We start from the raw sequence: 17,196 nt of genomic DNA, 5'->3' as shown, positions 1-17,196 counted from the left end.
TCCCTCAATTGGGATAAGGTTGAGGCAGTCTTTTTCCTCAAAATCATTGGTCTATGTTATACAGAGTCCTCTGGGTATATTTCACAATTGTTACCCTTTCTGAGGGGCTCAGAAAATGGAGAAATGTTTACTAAGGATTCAGTGAAAAATAAAGGTGAAATTTGGGGAAGAAATAAATAAGCCTTATATAAACATTTTTATTGATTCAGATAGATATGGAGACTCAAAATTATTTGGTATACTGATACACCCTTTCTCCCTGTTTACCTCGTTCCATCTCCTTCAGAGTAGGTATTGAATTTTCAGTCGACCCAGTGAATCTCTCTCCCTGACAAAGATCTGGAAAATTCTGCCATTTACCCAGTCCTCTCAATCCCAGGGAGCCACTAGCCTGCAGTGACCAGGTGGAATCTTCCACTTGCATCAGCCACCAAGAGGGAAGAGTGCCTCCCAGGAGCCTGGGTCCACCCGGCCCACACAATCCTCTCATTCCTTCCTCATAAACCGGAGCCTTCTGACTCCTTGTGTCACAAGCACTGGCCACAGGACAGCGTACAGAGGCTTCCTGGGGACAGCGGAACAGGAGCAGCCCTATGCTCTCAATGGCTTTGCCACTGTCACCTGCTGTGTGTCCTGCAAGCGGCTCAGAGGGACTAAAAGCAAATGAAGGGCATGATCTGATTTGCCCACAACGGTCAGGACATTGATTTGCTCCCATAACCTGAGACCTGATACCAAGGAGCTTCCCTGTGAGACCGTCCTGTGCTGTAGCTCCTCCTGGAGAGGGGGCTTCCCTGGCGTCTACGTTAGCTTGACCTGTGCTACAGTGTGAGGACCTGTGTTAGACTCAACTGCTCCCACACAGCAGACACTTTGACAAAACTGTCAGTAAATATTGATCTCATCTTGAACATTACCTTCAAATATCATGCCTGCTTCTGCTTCCATTATCAATACCTCAATATTCATTCTCACGGGGTTCCCTGGCCTGGACCACTACTATCCCTGGTTTTCCATTCCCTTCTCCTCCATCTATGCCATGGTTTTCCTGGGAAACTGCATGGTGCTGCATGTGATCCGGACAGAGCCCAGCCTGCACCAGCCCATGTTCTACTTCCTGGCCATGCTGGCCCTCACTGACCTGTGCATGGGGCTGTCCACAGTGCACACGGTGCTGGGGGTCCTGTGGGGGCTCAACCAAGAAGTTAGTCGAGATGCTTGCATTGCCCAAACTTACTTTATCCATGGTCTGTCCTCCATAGAGTCTGGGGTCCTTCTTGCCATGGCCTTTGATCGTTTCACTGCAATCTGCAATCCTCTGAGATACACATCCCTCCTGACTAACAGTAGAGTCATTCATTTCATGGTGGCCATTTTGATGAGGGCAGCTTTGTCCATTCTCCCTGTCATCATTCGCCTGAAGCTCTTCCATTACTGCCGCCCTCACATCCTGTCCCACTCTTTCTGCCTGCACCAGGACCTGCTCCGGCTCGCCTGCTCTGACATCCGCTTCAACAGCCTCTATGCCCTGGCTCTGGTGATCTGTACCTTGTTGTTAGACGCTGTGCTTATTCTCATCTCCTACGTTTTCATCTTGCACACAGTGCTGGCAATTGCATCCCGCGAGGAGAGGCTCAAGTCCTTGCAGACCTGTGTGTCCCACATCTGTGCTGTCCTGGTCTTTTACATCCCCATCATTGGCCTCACCATGGTGCACCGCTTTGGAAAGCATCTCTCCCCTTCGGTCCATGTCCTCATGGGCAATATCTATATTCTCTTTCCACCCCTGATGAATCCAATCATCTACAGTGTAAAGACCCAGCAGATCCGAAGCAGGATGAAGAAGTGGTGTTCCCTGAAAATGTAGTAAAACCCTTGGGTTGATCAGCAAGAATGTTTTAAGATCAGAAGAGTAATGCTACTTCCCATGTGTGCAACAACTTACCAGTTGAATAATAATGTCATAACTTCATGGTCTTTTATGATACCTGATTATTAAAGAACTCAAGAGGCTTTCTAATGCATTAGACACATGTCCACCCATTTAGACATGTGTCTACCTAAAATTTTGGAATCATGACTATTGTTTATTCTGTCAATTGGTCATTATATCAAAATACAGGACACAATGAAATTGGACTTTCTTCATTCCTAGAGGTGACCTGAGGAACATCTAAAACTATGATGCTGAGCCTTCCCCCACTTTTATTATTTTTTCCCCATTAGTGACTTACTGCAAGCCCATTAAAGAATTTTGGAATTAAAAGATATATAATCCCTCTATTCCAAATGTTTATTTCTTAGAGTCTGTCCATGCCATGAAGACATGACCTTAGTGCATATAAACTTTTCATTTTACATTGTTTTGTACCATTCTATCATTAGCATTTCTTCATGGCATTTTAAATTCTTTATAAATCTGTAAGAGAACAGTTTAGAAACTATAGCAAAAGCACAACTAAGAACTGATGGTGCCTGTGAGAACTGAAATATGATAAGGGGTATGAGAATATTTAGGATCTATGAGCATACCTAATAATTGTTTATGGCTTGGTGACCAGAGTGGTTTCATAGTTGATGCTCAAGTTTCTGGTTTGTGAAGTAAAGTCAATGGTGTGTTGTTCAATGAGATGGTGACAAAGAAAGAATATTATTTATGTGATAAGATGGTGGAAGCTATGTTGAACACACTGCATTTGAGATATCTCTGGAACTTTGATAAATATCCATTGAAAATACTGAGTTTAGTAAGTACTCCCAAATGTCACATACACAGTGCTAGACACGACACTGCTCAGGTACAGGAAAACATTGGGGAGCAAAATGAGTACTTTGCCTTCAGTGTAACAGGTGACACAGACAAAAATTATTAAGCAAAGTTTGACATTAACATCCTGAGAAATGCTATTCAGAAATGAAGAGTGCACAGGCAGCCTGACAGGGGATGGTAATCTAATACAAGGACTTGAGTAATGACTCCCTTGAGGAAGTAATATGTAATTGAGGCTTGAAGATTGATGATACATAACCTGAGGAATATAAGAAAAAGAATTTTCAGGCAAAACAAAGAGAAAAACAAAATTGTGAATACACTGGACTGTACGAAAAACAGGTGAATAAATGACTAAGAGATTCAGCTGTAAAAACTGAATAGCAGACAGATACGAGGTTAGAAAAGATGAGATTGTAATTTAGTTTTAATCCTTAGGGCAACATGTGACTACAAATGTATTGCAATTAGAATGGTGAAATCATCAATCATTTATGTTAAGAACATCAGTCCTGTACCGAATAATGAGAAGGCCAAGACTTGACAGCAGAAGACAAGATAAAAGAGTCTCAATAAAAGGACAGAGTAGTGACTGAGCAAGGGTCAGTTCCAGGAGTTGCAAGAAGTGAGTGTATATAAAATGTGTTTAATGGGTGGGGTCATAAGGTTGGTGGTTGTCAGGGATAAGAGAAATGGAAGTGGCAATCACGTTGAGGTTTTTGGAATGAGAAACTACAGAGATCCTATAGCAATGTCCTGTTATAAGGAAGGTGTGGGTGAATGGCATTTGTGTTAGAAATATTCTTTTTTACGTATGTGATCCACCCAAGGTACATTTAAGGAGAGATATCCAGCCTGGGGTTTGATATAGGTATCAGGTATCAGATGAGAGGAGTAGAGCTGGATACTGAATTTGCAAATCAAGGTCATAAACATGGTATTTGAGATTATGAGAGCAGACAACTTGAGTAAGTAAAGGAAATAATATAAGTATGCTAAATAAAAACCCTGAACATTAAAACAGGGTGCAGTTGAATCCCCAAAAATAGCCTGAAAAGGAAGCAATAAAAGGATTAAGGAAGTATGATGTCAATGAATCCAAATGGAAAAGTGTTTTGTTTTTTGGTAAGTTTATTTATTTGTTTTTGAGAGGGAGATAGAGAATCCCAAGCAGGTTCCACGTTGTCAGAGCAGAACCCTATGTGGCGCTCGAACTCCTGGACCCTGAGATCATGACCTGAGCTGAAATCAAGAGTCAGATGCTTAACTGAGCCACCCAGGCTCCTCCCCACTTTTAATGTTTACTTATTTATTTTGAGAGGGAGAGAAAGAGAGGAGCAGAAAGAGAGGGAGAAAGAGAATCCCAAGTAGGCTCCGTGCTGTCAATGCAGAGCCTGACCTGGGGCTGGATTTCATGAACTATGAGGTCATGACCCAAGTCGAAATCAACAGTTGGACGTTCAACAGACTGAGCCTCCCAGGCACCCCTGGAAAAGTGTTTTAAAGAGGGAAACAAGTGTGTCAAAATTGTGTGACAGTGTCTTACACTGAGTACTGAGAAATATTCTTTAAATTTAGAAGAACAAAGAAACATTTGCCATGAACAGTGTATGAAGGTGGCAACAGAGAAACCTTCAAAACTGACATGAGTGCGGTGATCAAGGTTAACATCACCAGTCAGAAAACATGATGACAATGTAAGTCCCTCATACAATGTGATAAAAGTGATCTCTTTTATCTGTAATCTTCCTCCAAAAAATCCACAACCCCACTCTCATCATGAGGACAAAATCAGACAAGTTCCAACTGAGAGCTATTTCACAATATCCCTAACCACTAATCTTCGTGACTACTCAAGTCCACAAAAATAAGGTAAGTGTGAGAAACAGCCAAGAGACTAAGGAGACATGGCAAGGAAACACAATGCATTACCCTGGATGAGACCCTAGAAGAGAAGAAGTACATTAGGTAAAAAGTAAAGACATAGTATTTTTTTAATGTTTTAGTGCTTTTTTATTTTTTAATGTTTATTTATTTTTGAGAGAGAGAAAAAGAGAGAGAGAGACAGAGTATGAGCAGGGGAGGGGCAGAGAGAGAGGGAGACACAGAACCCGAAACAGGCTCCAGGCTCTGAGCTGTCAGCACAGAGCCTGACGTGGGGCTCGAACCCACGAACCATAAGATCATGACCTGAGCCGAAGTCGGACACTTAACTGACTGAGCCATCCAGGTGCCCCAGGAGTAATTTTAATTTTTAGTTAATATTTTCATAGTGGTTCATTAATGTAGCAAATTTCACTGTGTGTGAAGAATATATGGGAATTATAGTCTCAATTTTTCTCTAATCTAAAACTATTCAAAAAGTCTTTTAAAATATTTAAAAGACCAATTTTAATTTTTTAAAGTGTTTATTTATTTTGAGAGAGAGACAGAACGCAAGCAGAGGCGGGGCTGTGAGAGAGGGAGACACAGAATCCGAAGAAGACTCCGGGCTCTGATCTGTCAGCACAGAGCCTGATGCAGGGCTCGAACCCACCAACAGTGAGATCACGACCTGAGCCAAAGTTGGACACTTAACCATCTGAGCCACCCAGGCACCCCTAAAACACCAATTTTAAAATAAAGTTAATAAAATGGAGTTTTAAAAATAATGGGAGCCATGTTATTTTGGGGAAAACAATCAAAATAAACACATGTTCCTTTAGTGTAGATTTAAAGAAGGTATAATCTTAGGAAATGATTTATTTACATTATCCATACAATCAGGGTGAGTTGAAGGGAAAAGCATCAACGAGACTAGCAGTCATTTAAGACCCAGATATTTACTTCTAAATTATAAAAACCTATATTAGATGAAATATTAGTCTGTGCTCCAGACACTGCATTTCATTCCAAGCAAGTCAGGTAGCCCTGTGAAGTCATGTTTCCTCTCAGGAGTACAAACTCCATATTTTCCACCTTTTTGATAACAGGCAGGCTTGTACTGGAGGCTGTGCACATTTGGATCACCGTACCCTTCTGTTCAATGGTAGACAAAGTGATCATCATGATGGTATCCAGCAGGCAAATGTTCCTATGTACCTCTTCCTGGACATACTAGCTGCCTCTAATCTGGCTCTGTCTCCCTTCACCATCTCCTCAATGCTGAGGGCCTCTGGATGGATGCTTACGTGATCTTCCTTCCTTCCTTCCCTCATTCCCTCCCTCCTTCCTTCCTTCCTTCCTTTCTCTTTCTTTCTTTACTTTTTAAGTTCAAACTTATTTAATACTGCCTTCATGCATAACCTGCTGTATTAAGCAGTCTGCAGAATACTCATGACACTGACAGTCTTTTCCACAGCAGCACCTGACACAGAAACTGGAATTGAATACTGAATCAGTAATGGAAAATTTGGAGCAGCAGTTTCTTTGCTGGGAAAGTATTTCCACTTCTCAAGAGATGTGTTCTCTCCAAAAGAGGAACATTGCCTTCAGCCACTAACTTCCTCTCAGGGAGAACCCTGAGGCTGCTCTTTTATCAATTGAGACCCAGCTCAGGCTGAATTATCAGTCAATGAAGGAGATTTCTCCTAATTACACAGTCAGATTCCCACACTCAGAATAAGATACATCTATTTTAAGAAGGAAACCACTTCTCCAGACAGTTGAGGGTTTGAGGACTTATACTCAATACTTCCATGGGGTATTACTAGAGCATTACTAGAGCATTACTAGAGCATTACACAGTACCAATGTCACTTTCACAATGAAAATTTAACCAATATTTTTCCCTCAAGGTGCTAGGTGCACATTTTTTAAAGTTTTATAGTTAACAGTGTTACATTAGTTTCACTTCTACAACACAGCAAGTCAACAAGTTTATCCATTCTGCTGTGCTCACCACAAGTGTAGCCACCATCTGTCACCAAACAATGCTATTACAATATCATCTACCATACTCCTTATCCTGTGCCTTTTATTCCCCTAACTTACTCATTCCATAACTGGAATCCTGTATCTCCCCCTCCCCTTCACCTATTTTGTCCATCCCCTACCCCTTTCCCCTCTGTCAGCCATCACTTTGTTTTCTATATGTATGGGTCTGATTCTGCTTTTGGTTTGTTTATTCATTTGGGTTGTATTTTTAGATCCCATATCTGAGTGAAATCACATGGTACTTGTCTTCCTCAGTCTGACTTATTTCACTTAGCATAATACCCTCTAGGTCCATTCATGTTGTCTCAAATGGCACAATCTCATCCTTTTTTTTTTTTTTTTTTTAAGGCTGAGTAACATTCTGTTGTGTATACATTCTACCCCTTCCTTATCCACTTGTCTATCAATGGATGCTAGGTTGCTTCCATATCTTGGCTAAGGTAAATACTACTGTAATAAATATAGGGGTGGATTTTATCTTTTAAAATCAGTGTTTTTGTTTTCTTTGGGTAAATACCTAATAGGAGAATTATTGGACTACATGGTTTTGTTTTTAATTTTTTTTTTTTTTTTTAGGAACCTATGTACAGTTTTCTACACTTAACCTTAGCCAAAAGGCCGAGAAGCAATTGTACTGTTTTCCAATTTACAATCCCACCAATAGTGTATGAGGGCTTCTTTTTCCCCACATCCTTGCCAACACTTATTGTTTCTTGTCCTTTTGATTTTAGCTTTTCTAACAGGTATAAGGGAATAGTTTTAATTTGCATTTTCTTGAGGATTGGTGATGCTGAGCATCTTTCCATGCATTTCTTGGCCAATCTGCATGTTTTCCTTAGAAAAAAGATCAAGTCCTGTTCCATTGATCTATGTGCCTATTGTATGCCAGTATCATACACTTTTATTACTACAGTTTTATAGTGTATCTTGAAATCTGGAATTGTGATACCTCCAGCTTGCTTTTCTTTCTCAAGATTGCTTTGACTTTTGGGGTGTTTTGTGGTTTCATACCAATTTTAGGATCATCTGTCCTAGTTCTATGAAAAATACTGTTGGTATTTTGATTGGGATTGAACTGAATCTGTATATTTCTTTGGGTAATATGGACATTTAAAAAAATGAGTTCTGCCAATCCATGAGCATGGGATATCTTTCCATTTCTTTGTGTAGTCAATTCCTTTCACCAGTGTTTTATAATTTTCAGAGTACAAGCCTCTCACCTCTTTGGTTCAGTTTATTCCTAGGATTTTATTCTTTTGGTACTATTATAAATAATGTTGTTTTCTTAATTTCTCACTGTGCTACTTTGTTATTAGTATATTATTTTATTATTAGTATAAATACTACTAATTTGGGGGTATTAATTTTGTATCCTGCAATTTACTGAATTCACCTCTAGCAGTTTTTTGGTGGAGTCTGTAGGATTTTCTATGTATAGTATCATGTCATCTGTAAACAGTGACAGCTGAAATTCTTCTTGCCAATATGGATACACTTTATTTCTTTTTACTGTCTAATTGATGTGGCTAGGACTTCCAGAACAATGAGTGGACATCCTTCTCTTGTTCCTGATGTTGGAGAAAGAGCTCTCAATTTTTCACCATTGAGTATGATGTTAACTGTATGTTTTTCATATGTGGTCTTTATTATATTAAAGTATATAATTTTGTTAATTTTTATCATGAATGTATGTTGAATGTTGTCAAATGCTTTTTTGGCATTTATTGAGATGATCATATAATTTTTATCCTTCCTTTTGTTGAGGTAGTGTATTACACTGATTAATTTGTAAATATTGAACCATCCTGAATAAATCCCAATTGATCATAATGAATGATGTTTTCAATGTATTGTATGTGTCTTGCTAACATTTTGTTGAAGATTTTTTAATCTATATTCATCAGGGATATTGGCCTATAGTTTTTTGTTACGTCTTTGGTTTTGGTATCAGAGTAATGCTGGCCTCATAGAATGTATTTGGAAGCTTTCTTTCTTCTAGTTTTTAGAACAATTTGAGCAGAATAGGTATTAGCTCTTCTTTAAGTGTTTGGTAGAATTCACTTGTGAATCCATCTGGTCCTGGACTTTTACTTGTTAGTAGTTATTTTCATTACTGATTCAATTTCATTACTTGTAATCTGTTCAGATTTTCTATTTCTACCTGGTTCAGTTTTGGAAGACTGCATGCTTCTAGGAATTTATCCATTTCTTATACGTTGTCCAATTTTTTGGCATATAGTTTTTCATTACGTTCTCTTATAATCCTTTGTATTTCTGTGATGTCAGTTGTTCTTTCTCCTCTCTCACTTATGATTTCATTTGGGTCCTTTCTCTTTTTTTCTTGATAGGTCTGCTTAAGAATTTATCAATTTTATTTATCTTTTCAAAGAGCTATTTCTTAGTTTGAATTTTTCTGTTTCTTTTAAGTCTCTATATCATTTATTCTGCTCTGGTCTTTATTATTTCCATCCTTCTGCTCATCTTGCACTTTGTTCTTTTTTTTTTTTCTTTCTAGTTCTCTTATGTGTAAGGTTAAATTGTTTATCTTGGCTTTTCTTGTTTCTTCCTTGCTTTCTTCACCCAAATGTTCTTCATTCACACTTTTTTTTTCAGTATGTTGTCATTCTGGAAATGGCTCTCGACCACTCTGTGGTCATTATGCATCCAATGCACTATTCATCTATCCATCTTTACCAACAGTTTAATGGTCAGAGTCAGTTTGACCATTACTGGGCAAACATGAACTGTATACAGTAGAGATATCCCTTCCTATACTATTAAGAAGCTTATGCTTCTGTCAGTCTAATGTATGTTTTGTTCTAATTCCCTGCATCCCAATATCATGAAGCTCCCTTGCTCTAACACCAGAATCAATGACATATTTGAACTATTGGTGATATTCTCCACTTGGGAATCAATTCTTCCCTTATTCTTATTTATTACATACTGATCCTGAAACCTGTGCCAAGGATTGTGTCTTCTGATTTCTGTGCAAGTGCCTTAACACTTGTATTCCCCAACCTTTTTCTGTGGTCCTCTGTTTCACAACCATGATACTGTCGATATTCTGTACCAGGTTGGCTGGAGGCTTCCCTCACACATCTGTGTCACCATGCCCAACAGGTATCCCCTTGTTCCCATCATGATGAACCTCATTGTCTACGTGGTAAAAACCAAGCAGATGTGAGAGAAAATAATTCAGTTTTTCATCATAATAAAGAATTGCAGAATGCAGTTAATATTTATAACATAATGTTAGAGTAATATTAATACTAATGGAGTGTCAGACAGTTGAGCCTCACTCAGAATAAAGTGACCTACGTGGAAATCCCTGCATTTGGGGCACTAGGATCTAAAAGCCAGTAAGCTGCAGGAAAGCCACAGACAGGCAGTTTGTCACATTCATATTGCAATCAGTTAATTAATAATTTTCTATGTCAAGTGACTGAACTAAAACTCCGGATCAGAGCAGCTGACATTTGAAACATCCTCAACTTTCTGAGAGGAATAACTTATTGCTAACAATAACCTATAAAACTTTTCATCTTGGGGTTTTACTGTGACACAGTAAAAATTGTGTCATTGAAGTTAGTGCCCACTCTTTTGAGAAGAGAAGAGAAGAGAAGAGAAGAGAAGAGAAGAGAAGAGAAGAGAATAATGATTCATTAAATATCTTAATGACTAGGGAAAGCTTGGAGAATGTTTTCCTTGAAAACCAAAGTACTTAAAGTCCACTTGAAAATTACTATGAAATATAAGGCAACAAGAGTAACATTCTCTGTAGGAGGATCAGCAGGAAGAGGAGGAGGTGAAGAAGAAATAGGAGTAAGAGGATAGCAGTAGAATTGCAGTAGCACATAAAGGAGAAGCAGGTGGAGCAAGATTACTACAACATTTATCAGCACAAGAGTATCTACCATGCTACTTCATCTACATGCCCTGCCAGATTAGAGGATAGAAAACATAGTTACGCTTTGTCGCTACATTTTATGAAATCTCTATTTCTCACATTCTAGTGACCTAACTCCTCGCGAGCTTATGCTCAACTTTCTCTGAACTTAATTCAAGATCAGAGAGCTCCCAATTCTTACTCCAGGCTGACTTCTTCCTTTTAGAAGTCAGAGAAATCTCTGACCATATGTTGTGGAGCCAGATCAACTCACTCCTGTGAAGGAAGAGTGGGAAGAAGGATAATGACACTCTAGGGGAATCAGAAAGGTAATGATGCTCTGGGATCAGCTCAGGCACTCAGGAAGGCCTAGCATCCTTTCCTTTAATATCTACCTCTGCTGGAAAGTTTGCTGGAAACAAAGATGCAACTAGCCGATGCACAACACAAATCATCCTCAGCTCTATCCAGGTAAGGTTCTGCCCCTACAGTTTGGGAACTGGGAGTGAACAAGGGGCTTGTAGTGGGTGTCCATTTTAGGACAGAACAGATAAGACTAACATTTTAAAATCCTGCTTTAGTCATTCATTTTTCTGTCCGTTGCCATGTTATTTCCATTCTCTGTGTTTAGAATTTTTCATCACTAAAAGGATTGGGAGTGAGGAAGATTGATGTATATCTAATATAATTTAGATTTGAAATAATTTTGCAGATAGTTTCATCCCATATTCTTATATGTGTGGCCTTTGAATAATTTATGATACATGCAAAGTATTTTTCATGATTCTGTATTCTCGTCACCTGGATGCCTTTTAACTCTAAGGTTCTCAAGTTTACTAAAAATATAAAAGGATGAGTCGACCAACCACCTATGTCAATGGAGATGTGAGTGTTTGAATGATATAGAAGGAAAGAGAAATATAGGAAAATTTTAAGCCACAAAAAGCTTCAGTATCTCTGATCCATTTACACAGCATCTTAGTCCTTTCTGTGATGGGGCAAAGGATACCCTGACCTCCTTTCTGACCTCTTGCCTTTGTTGGAGATGATCTATTAAAAACCTTTTCTTTCTCTTCTACTCAGTAACTAAGAATAAGCCAATCCCTTTTATGATAGCATTTAGGTTATTCTGAGAGCTAAGAGTCATCAAATTCATGTCTTTGTTGTTTCTCATAAGAATTGTATTTAATTTAATTCAGGTGCAGTGGGATTGCTTCATTTATCCATATTAAAACAAATTCTATAAATAATAATTGCTACAAGATTTTTTCAAAATCATGTGAAATTTTTTAACTGTCGGAAATCCATAAACTGGTTAGGACATCACCTTCATAGGTTGATACTAAGGGTTCTGTACTTAATTTACAGATGGGTAAACTGTGGGTGGTATGTAAAGTACTTTGGCAAGATTCTATAAAAGGTAAATGTGTGTGTGTGTGGCATGGGGTGGGGGGGGGCGGGCAGGGGGAGCTCATGATCATCTCTCAGAATTTGAAACCCTTGATTTTAACTGCTTGCTGATTACTAGATAAATAATCTGATAAAGACATTATCATCAAGTGGGTGCAGCTAAGTATATTTATTTTTGCCTTTACAATATCAGCCTGTTATTGAATGATTATTTACGACCTACTAATTTATTAAGATTTTGAGATTTTTCTCTTAGCGTCTCTCATTTCTTACAACTCACATTCATAACTATTAGCAACATCCTCCACACATTCCATCATCTCTCCCACCACACACAGATACAGACATCAAAGGAATTTTTTTTCATAATATTTATTGCCTTAATCCATATCTTATGTCTATTTTGACTAAATTCTGCTCATTACTATTGTGGCAGGATCACAAGCAAAGAGATCTTAGTGTCCCCCTATCGATTATTTTTCATTAATGTAAGAATTGCTGCACTAAAAGTTCCTACGATACCTCCACACATGTGCTTTAGGTGACCATGAAACAGCTATTGTATTGCTGCAAGTGTAGATTCCCTTTGGGCATCTTGAGGACCCGGAAGAACCCCATTTCTGTTGCTCCATGTGGGTGAGTACATAGCTTACGAGAGCCCTTCACCCTCAACCAATACTACTCCTGGTCCCAGGAAGCAAGTTATATACCCCTGAGTCTGCAGCATTGGGTCTCCAATGGGGATTGGTAGGAGAGCATATAGCTGTCTTACATTCACTCAGTGTTCATATAAAAATATTGAACAAATCATTGTTTGACAGGAGGTCACGTGTGGCCCTTAGAGGAAATTTGAAGAAGGTGGTCTGTTTTCAAAGGCAGCCAAGGATGGTTCATTCTCTGAATGGGTTAAGTTCACTTAGGTGTAAAGGAGATTTGCTGAGTGGAGAAGGAAGGGTGGAATATGGAGGATGTGTTTTACAGAGGGGCTTAGGAAATCAGAAGAAGAATGCAGAGAAATGTTTTAAAAACAGTAACAACTCAAAATAAGATAGTATGTAGTCAAAAGCAGAGCCTATCCAGTTTAGAGATACCACACTGCTGGATGAGCATGTTTTCGTCCCACAGTTACGTGTTGGCAGAGCACTTGGTAAAGTTGCACCTCCTTCTGGTTTCCACAATGGGGATACTACTTTCTTCTTAATAACTTTACACTATACTGTGACTCTGTATTAAGATTCTATACACCATACTATGATAATTAACTGTTATTTGAATCCTGAAGCACCTTTGAATATAATGAGCTAATCTTACATCTCCCTGGGTTTATACTTTTTACAACATTGATCTGAGCTCTCTTCAATAGGAACCAAATTTCACATTTAAGAAATTCATTTTTATTTCCTAATAGTGTGTGTTTCATTAATCATTCTTTTATTTTTAAACTAGGTCACATTTTAGTCCAGTCTCCATGTCAAAACACTGATTGAAATCAGTCCCACAAAGAGATTTCCTTTGAACTGGTCACATCCATACACCCTGGAAAATAGAGCCTTTTACATATAGCAGGGGAAGTCTCTCTTTCTCTCTGAGGCAGTCTCTTGAAAACAGTCATACAAAGAGCTGTTTCATGGTCACTTAAAGCACACGTGTGGAGGTATCAAAGGAACTTTTAGTGCAGTAATTCTTACATTAATGAAAAATAATTAATAGGGGGCACTAAGCTCTCTTTGCTTGTGATCCTGCTACAATATTAATGAGAATAATGTAGTCAAAATAGACACAAGATATGGATTAAGGCAATAAATACTATGAAAAAAAAATGTCTTTGATGTCTGTATGTGGTGGGAGAGATGACGGAATGTGTGGAGGATATTGCTAATAGTTATGAATGTGAGTTGTAAGAAATGACAGAAGCTAAGAGAAAAAAATCTCAGGCATCTAAAAGTAAATAGAGAAGGAAAGCCTACTGATGGTGTTTCAAACAGCCCAGCCTAGAGATCATGGGAAATGCAAATATCAGTGTTCTCAAACTCATGGTTTCTATTTCCACAAAGAATACATCAGAAATCCTGATACTTTCTGCTGTTCACATGTGACTCTAACAGAAGTTCTGTAGGACTGTTTGCTTCTTCTGTCTTGCCATATAGCATAAAACCTCTAAATAATCTGGCCAAACTGTCATCCAAAGCACTGAACTTATTTCTTCAATGCTCGATGTCTCTGAATGATAGGTCTGTGTCCTTTCCCATTCCCATTCCCATTCTCTTTCTCTAGGTATGAGAATTACTGGTGAAGAGAAAGATCACAACTTCCATGGCATCTGCCATATCTGAAACCCACAATACTGATGCTGATTGGTATCATTGGACTACAGTATGTGCAATTTCGGGTTGGGGTTTCCTTCTTTGCATTCTGCCTGGTGGCTCTTCTGAAAAACATCATTTTACTGATCATCATCCTGGAAAAACACAGACTGTGTCAGCCCATGGACATTTTCTTGGCAGGCCTGGGAAACCACATATGTAGGGCTCTGTGTAACCATTGTTCCCGAGATGGTGGCCATCTTCTAGTCTGGCTAGTGCTCCAAGGCTTTTGACACTTGCTTAGCCCAGGTGTGTGTGTGTGCATGTGTGTGTGTGTGTGTGTGTGTGTGTGTGTGTGTGTGTGTGTTTTCCCATCCATGCCTAGCAGGGCATGAGATCTGGCATCCTGTTGGCCATAGCCTTTGACAGCTATATTGCCATCTGTGATCTGCTAAGGCACACATCCATCCTCACACCTATCGTCCTGGTCACTATGTTGCTGGCTGTGGCAATTCGGGCAATAGTGCTCATCGGCATTTTACAAATTTTAATCAAAAGACTACGTCTTTTCCTTCCCACTGTAACTGCCCACTCTTACTGTGAGAACATAGTCATGGTCAAGATAACTGCAGAGGACATCTGAGTCAATAAAACATGTGGTCTCTTTCTGGTTTTACAATTCTGGGGTTTTACATGATTTTTCCCTCAATTCCTATACCCTTATTTTCCAAGCCATTTTTCATCTGCATCAATAGAAGGCATGGCTCAAAGTATTTAATACATGTAAAACTCATATTTTTATTTTCCTTGAGTTTTATATTCTTGCCTCCTTCTCCTTCTTTAGCCACCATTTTGAACATATAGCTCCCCCTACCCACATTCTCCTGTCTACCATGTACCTCCTTGTACCACCTACACTCAACCCTGTTGTCTATGGTATAAAAAATAAGGTAATTCGTAAGTGTGTGGCAGAGATTTTTTTTCTGAATCATCAATCCCAGCAGTAAACTATTAAATGGTTAACAGTGGATAAATAGTTAATGGAGAAAATGCTTCTGCGTCATAAACATGGAGACAGGTTGAACTCTGTGGTCATTGTTGGGAGCTTCACTTCAATACGTGCACACTTAAAGACATTTAATTTCGTAAACCGTAGCTAGAATGAAATAAAATATCTTTAGGTGAAGACTGATATTAGCTCTATTCATTCATTTTAACTCTAGTTTTAACTTTATCACATCCTTCCTTTTATTTACTTAACTTGCCATTCTTTTACTTCTTGATACGAAAGCTTACTGATTTTTGAACTTACATCTTTTGGGATATTTGCATTTTAAGCTTGAGGTTTCTCTTCAACTCCTGCTTTCGCTGCATGTCACAGTTACTGACATTTTTCCCTAAAGCTCAGTCATCTTCCAGTAACAAAGTAAGAAACCGTCATTCATAACTTCCCAGCTTTAACTTTAAACATGCCAAGTCAGTGTCTCTCATTTTGGGGAGCTTTGTAGGCCGCCATTTCCAATATCCCTTACCAGATAAAAGCAGAGAATGCTGGTTAGGCTCTAGGATAGATATCCTGGTGTAACAGTCACCGCTATAAAAGCTGCTATCAAACTGCACAGTGATGACTATGGCATTACCCTTGTTGCCTCTAGAACACCACCCAGGTCAAAATGGCACCATCATTGTTGCATCTGGCCAAGGAGTCTGGCTGTTCTACCAAAACTGCAGCCCTCAGACAGATATACAGAAGTTCCTAGGTGATTCTCCGTGAGCTGGAGCTCTAGTGGAGTGAGAGACAACCCACAGCTCTGCCGTTGAGCTGTTTCTAAGTCACTGCAGCACTAAGTGCTCAGTTTCATTTCCTACACCCCCGACTAGCATTGTGATCTGACATTTAGCTTTAATATTTGTCCCATCTCCTGCCAGGGAACCTCACACTAATCTAGTATTAATAAATCCAAAACCTGTTGGCCTTTTGGTATATGGACTTGCAGGTACATCTTCCCAATGTTAGCCAGGTGACGTGGCTTGGTTTGGCCAGTAATCATCATTCACCCCAATGGCATTATCACTCGCATTATCTCAGATATGTCCAGTAACATTTAAATTTTTTTTACATTTATTTATTTTTGAGAGACAGAGAGAGACAGAGCACAAGTGGGGGAGGGGCAGAGAGAGAAGGAGACACAGAATCTGAAGCAGGTTCCAGGCTCTGAGTTGTCAGCACAGAGCCTGACGCGGGGCTCAAACTCACAAACTGTGAGATCACGATTTGAGCTGAAGTCGGAAGCTTAACCGACTGAGCCGCCCAGGCGTCCCATGTCTAGTACCTTTTTATGGTCCATAAGTGGAGAGGGTAAGTCTCAGCTCAAATTTACTTTCATTCTACCTGTAATAATCCTTTCTCTGAATTTGGGTCCTTAGATGTGAGTAGTAACAGGTGAGGGAAACTGTGCCCAAGCCATCTTTCCCAATTAAACAGCGGAGTCAGCTGTCCAACTGCAGATCTACATACCATGGTGCACAGTACTGCTCAGTACTGACTCGTGAACAATAAAGCTGTCATTACTGCTGCAACCAGATAATCACTTGCTTTAACTGCCTAATCAAGTTATCTCTTTTCCTAGTACTCTCACAGTAGGACCTAACATGAGATGGATGCTTTAACCTTCTAGAACTGAAATGTTCTTGCCCTAAATTTATTCATCTGATTTCTTCCTCTAAGCCAGCCACTTTGCCAGGTCAATCTATAACTCTGGTCAGTGTTCAAAGGGTTGTAGAACATTATCATATCTCCAAAAATCCCTTTGAAATGCAATTAACTTTACAACAGTAATATAAGCAAATTGAAGACAATCATGTTAGCCAGAATGTTCCATGACTCCCCATAAAGAAACACTTAGTCC

The 17,196-nt window shown here is 39.2% G+C and overlaps 1 protein-coding gene and 1 pseudogene across 1 annotated transcript; both read left to right on the top strand.

Moving 5' to 3' along the window:
- Positions 1–928: 928 nt before the first annotated feature.
- Positions 929–1,867, top strand: LOC123602471 (olfactory receptor 51V1-like). The gene has a single exon (XM_045486955.1). It carries the CDS (start codon positions 929–931, stop codon positions 1,865–1,867), a length of 939 nt encoding a protein of 312 aa, XP_045342911.1.
- An 11,967-nt stretch (positions 1,868–13,834) lies between these two features.
- Positions 13,835–15,294, top strand: LOC123600429 (annotated as a pseudogene).
- Positions 15,295–17,196: the final 1,902 nt, after the last annotated feature.

Source organism: Leopardus geoffroyi, chromosome D1 (assembly GCF_018350155.1).
Source record: "Leopardus geoffroyi isolate Oge1 chromosome D1, O.geoffroyi_Oge1_pat1.0, whole genome shotgun sequence".
Taxonomy (NCBI): domain Eukaryota; kingdom Metazoa; phylum Chordata; class Mammalia; order Carnivora; family Felidae; genus Leopardus; species Leopardus geoffroyi.
This window is presented reverse-complemented; position numbering and strand designations above follow the sequence as displayed.

Coding starts and splice junctions, on each gene's coding strand:
- LOC123602471 (XM_045486955.1), top strand. CDS start 929: ATGCCTGCTTCTGCTTCCATTATCAATACCTCAATATTCATTCTCACG.